The sequence below is a fragment of the Aplysia californica genome, unplaced genomic scaffold (genome assembly GCF_000002075.1).
Source record: "Aplysia californica isolate F4 #8 unplaced genomic scaffold, AplCal3.0 scaffold00759, whole genome shotgun sequence".
NCBI classification, from domain to species: domain Eukaryota; kingdom Metazoa; phylum Mollusca; class Gastropoda; order Aplysiida; family Aplysiidae; genus Aplysia; species Aplysia californica.
Window position 1 is genome coordinate 332156 of NW_004798029.1, and position 2548 is coordinate 334703.

The 2548-nt window shown below is 43.2% G+C and overlaps 2 protein-coding genes across 2 annotated transcripts in view; one reads left to right on the plus strand and one right to left on the minus strand.

Annotated features, from left to right (window-relative positions):
* Nucleotides 1-2548, plus strand: part of LOC101850037 — an 8845-nt gene that overhangs the window by 5853 nt on the left and 444 nt on the right. The gene's annotated exons all lie outside the window — the stretch shown is intronic.
* LOC101849499 overlaps nt 1717-2548 on the minus strand; it is a 4308-nt gene continuing 3476 nt past the window's right edge. Inside the window, exon 2 of the mRNA XM_005109254.3 lies at nt 1717-1953. Coding sequence (XP_005109311.1) covers nt 1741-1953 — 213 coding nt within the window. The 3' untranslated portion in view covers nt 1717-1740. The remainder of the gene's footprint in view (nt 1954-2548) is intronic.

The following is a 2548-nucleotide window of genomic DNA, read 5'->3' on the forward strand; positions in this document are numbered from 1 at the left end:
ATAGTGTCCTCTGTACTGACAATCAGACCTGACTTTCTGCTGCAATGTTTTTCATATAAGGACACAGCGTCAGGCCTGAGGCTGGAAACCATGAACCCACAAAATAACAATTACGAGTCTATGACCACTGGATGGACATAGACATAATTAATGGCCTCCAAGCGGATTTCCTTGACCGCTTGGGATGCTGGGGATAGACATTAGGAGGGGGGGGGGTCTCGTGGCCATGAGGTTAAGGTGTTCGCCTCTCATTCAAAGGGTAGCGACGGAAAAAAATTCTTCTCTAAAATTGTCTCTTTTCACATTCTTTCCTTCTCTGCTCTTGTAATATTCTGTCCTCTGCTTTCGTCTCCACTTTCGTCCCCCACCCCCTAACCTCTTTTGCCCCCTCCACTGCGCTCCTGACTCTTTTCTGCAGCCTTTCTTTCTACTGATACTCCTTGGCTCCTTCTTACTGCTGTCTTTTAGCCTCACCCCTGATCTTCTAGAAGGAAAGATCGACACCTAGCCTTCTCGGACAAGGGCGAACAATCTTGGAGGTTCTGTGTGCAAGTTGCGCACGTTAAAGATCCCTTGGTGCCACTCGGACAAAATTCAAAATTTCTTCCCAATTGAACATGTGTCCCGTGCGGTAAAACCTTATACTATACATACATATTATGACCTTATGCAGTTGCGAGCGCCGTAAAACATTTACTCTTACCAAAAAAAAAAGACTAGGGGGGTGATCCTGAAGTCGGGCATCTGTCTGTCTGTCTTCCTCGAGACGTGCAGCAGTCAGAACGACTTTCTTTTCTGGTGTGGTTTGTTTTACTGGCGCTTTCTCGCCGTCTTTCTGCTTGCTTGTCTGCTAACCTGTTGTTTGTTTGTTTGTTTGTTTGTTTGTTTTTTACTTGGTTGAACATCCGTTTGCTTTTTAAGGCTCACACTGATAAAATAATTGCAGTTTTTGGGACACCTGAATAGACGCAAGGGTCTTGAACATCTAGCTCTCACTGGCAAAATTGAAGGCAAACGAGGCAGGGGTAGGCCCAGAACAATCTACTCGGGGAACCTAAAGAAATTGGTAACAGGGAAAGATCAGGGAAACGTAGCTTTTTTTTAGAGCATCCGAGCAAAGGAATGAATGGAGATCCATGGTCGCCGACTTCAGTTGCAGATCTGGCACTGGATGATGATGATGATGATGATGATAATGATGGTGATGATGATGATGATGATGATGATGATGATGATGATGATGATGATGATGATGATGATAAAATAATATTGATACCTATGCATTAATGTAGGAAAAGAGATCAGTAAATAAGGGAAGAAAATTAAGTACATAATACTTTCTGATGCACGCAAAGGAAAACCAGATTGCAAAAAACAGCACATGATGCCGAAGTTCACAGTAACATACATTATGGTAAGCTGCAATAAAGTTCCACAGAAAAACAGCCAGAATGTTCGAAAAGGTTATTCGTTTAATAGAAAATCGATAGTGCGCCTCACCTAGTTGTTCATGCATTGATTTAAAACATTCTTTTTAACTTTTGATGGAAACAGACGTGCACCTTTTATTCTTACAAACATACGCGCGAGTTGAAATAATATGAATGGCATTATATTAAATGGGAGTGTAGTTGATAAGCCTTTGAAGCACGAGGAAACGATGGAGCGATGGAGGGTTTTTGTTTTTGTTTTGGGGGGCGGGGGAGTGGAGATGAGGGGAGGGGGGGGGATCTTTGACGATTACAGAGAGGTCAACTGCTCGCCATCACTGTTCACAGTGGAGATACAGGACAGTGGGAAGAGACCTTTCCTCTTCTTCCTCAGTCTCCCCGTCCTGTAATAACCGTAGCAAAGACCGTCCTGTGGCTCCTCGTCCGAACGTCGCAGTTTGATGATTTGTCCGGCCCGGAAGCTCAGCTGACCTGGGAGAGTCCCCGTGTAGTCCTCAACGGCCTGGAAGACAAATTTACACGTTTTTTACAACACGGTTTTACGGCACTTGCATCACATTTAGGTCATGATCTAATATAAATGAGATGATGATTAGAAATATTACTAGAGGCTAACATTCCTAGGAAAGAAGAGCAGTAGAAATTATAAGGATGATGGATGTTTGACAGGAATGAAAGAGCAAACCACACCAGAACACCCGCCCTCCACCCACCCTGAGACCAGGAGAAACAGCAGACGTACACACGCGACCTCAGTGTTTTCTTGTATCTCCATTTTAATAACAGTGAAAATAGTTCATAACAAAGTGTGAGCTGAAGAAGTCTCATTTTCACTGTAAAAAAATAAAAATGGAGATACGACAAGAAAACACTGAGATCTAGTAATAGAAAAGCACAACAGGGTTGCAGAAAAGGCTCAACTATGAAATGTTGTGGGAAATTGTGCGTACAATCTTTTGGTCAAGTGGTAACGTCGTTGTGATTTTCTAAAGCAAGGGAGCCTTTTGCAGCTTCAGTAGTCTATAAAACTCTCTCTCGCTCTCTTTCTCTGAACTCTCCCTCTCTCTCTTTCTCTCTCTCTCTCTCTCTCTCTCTCT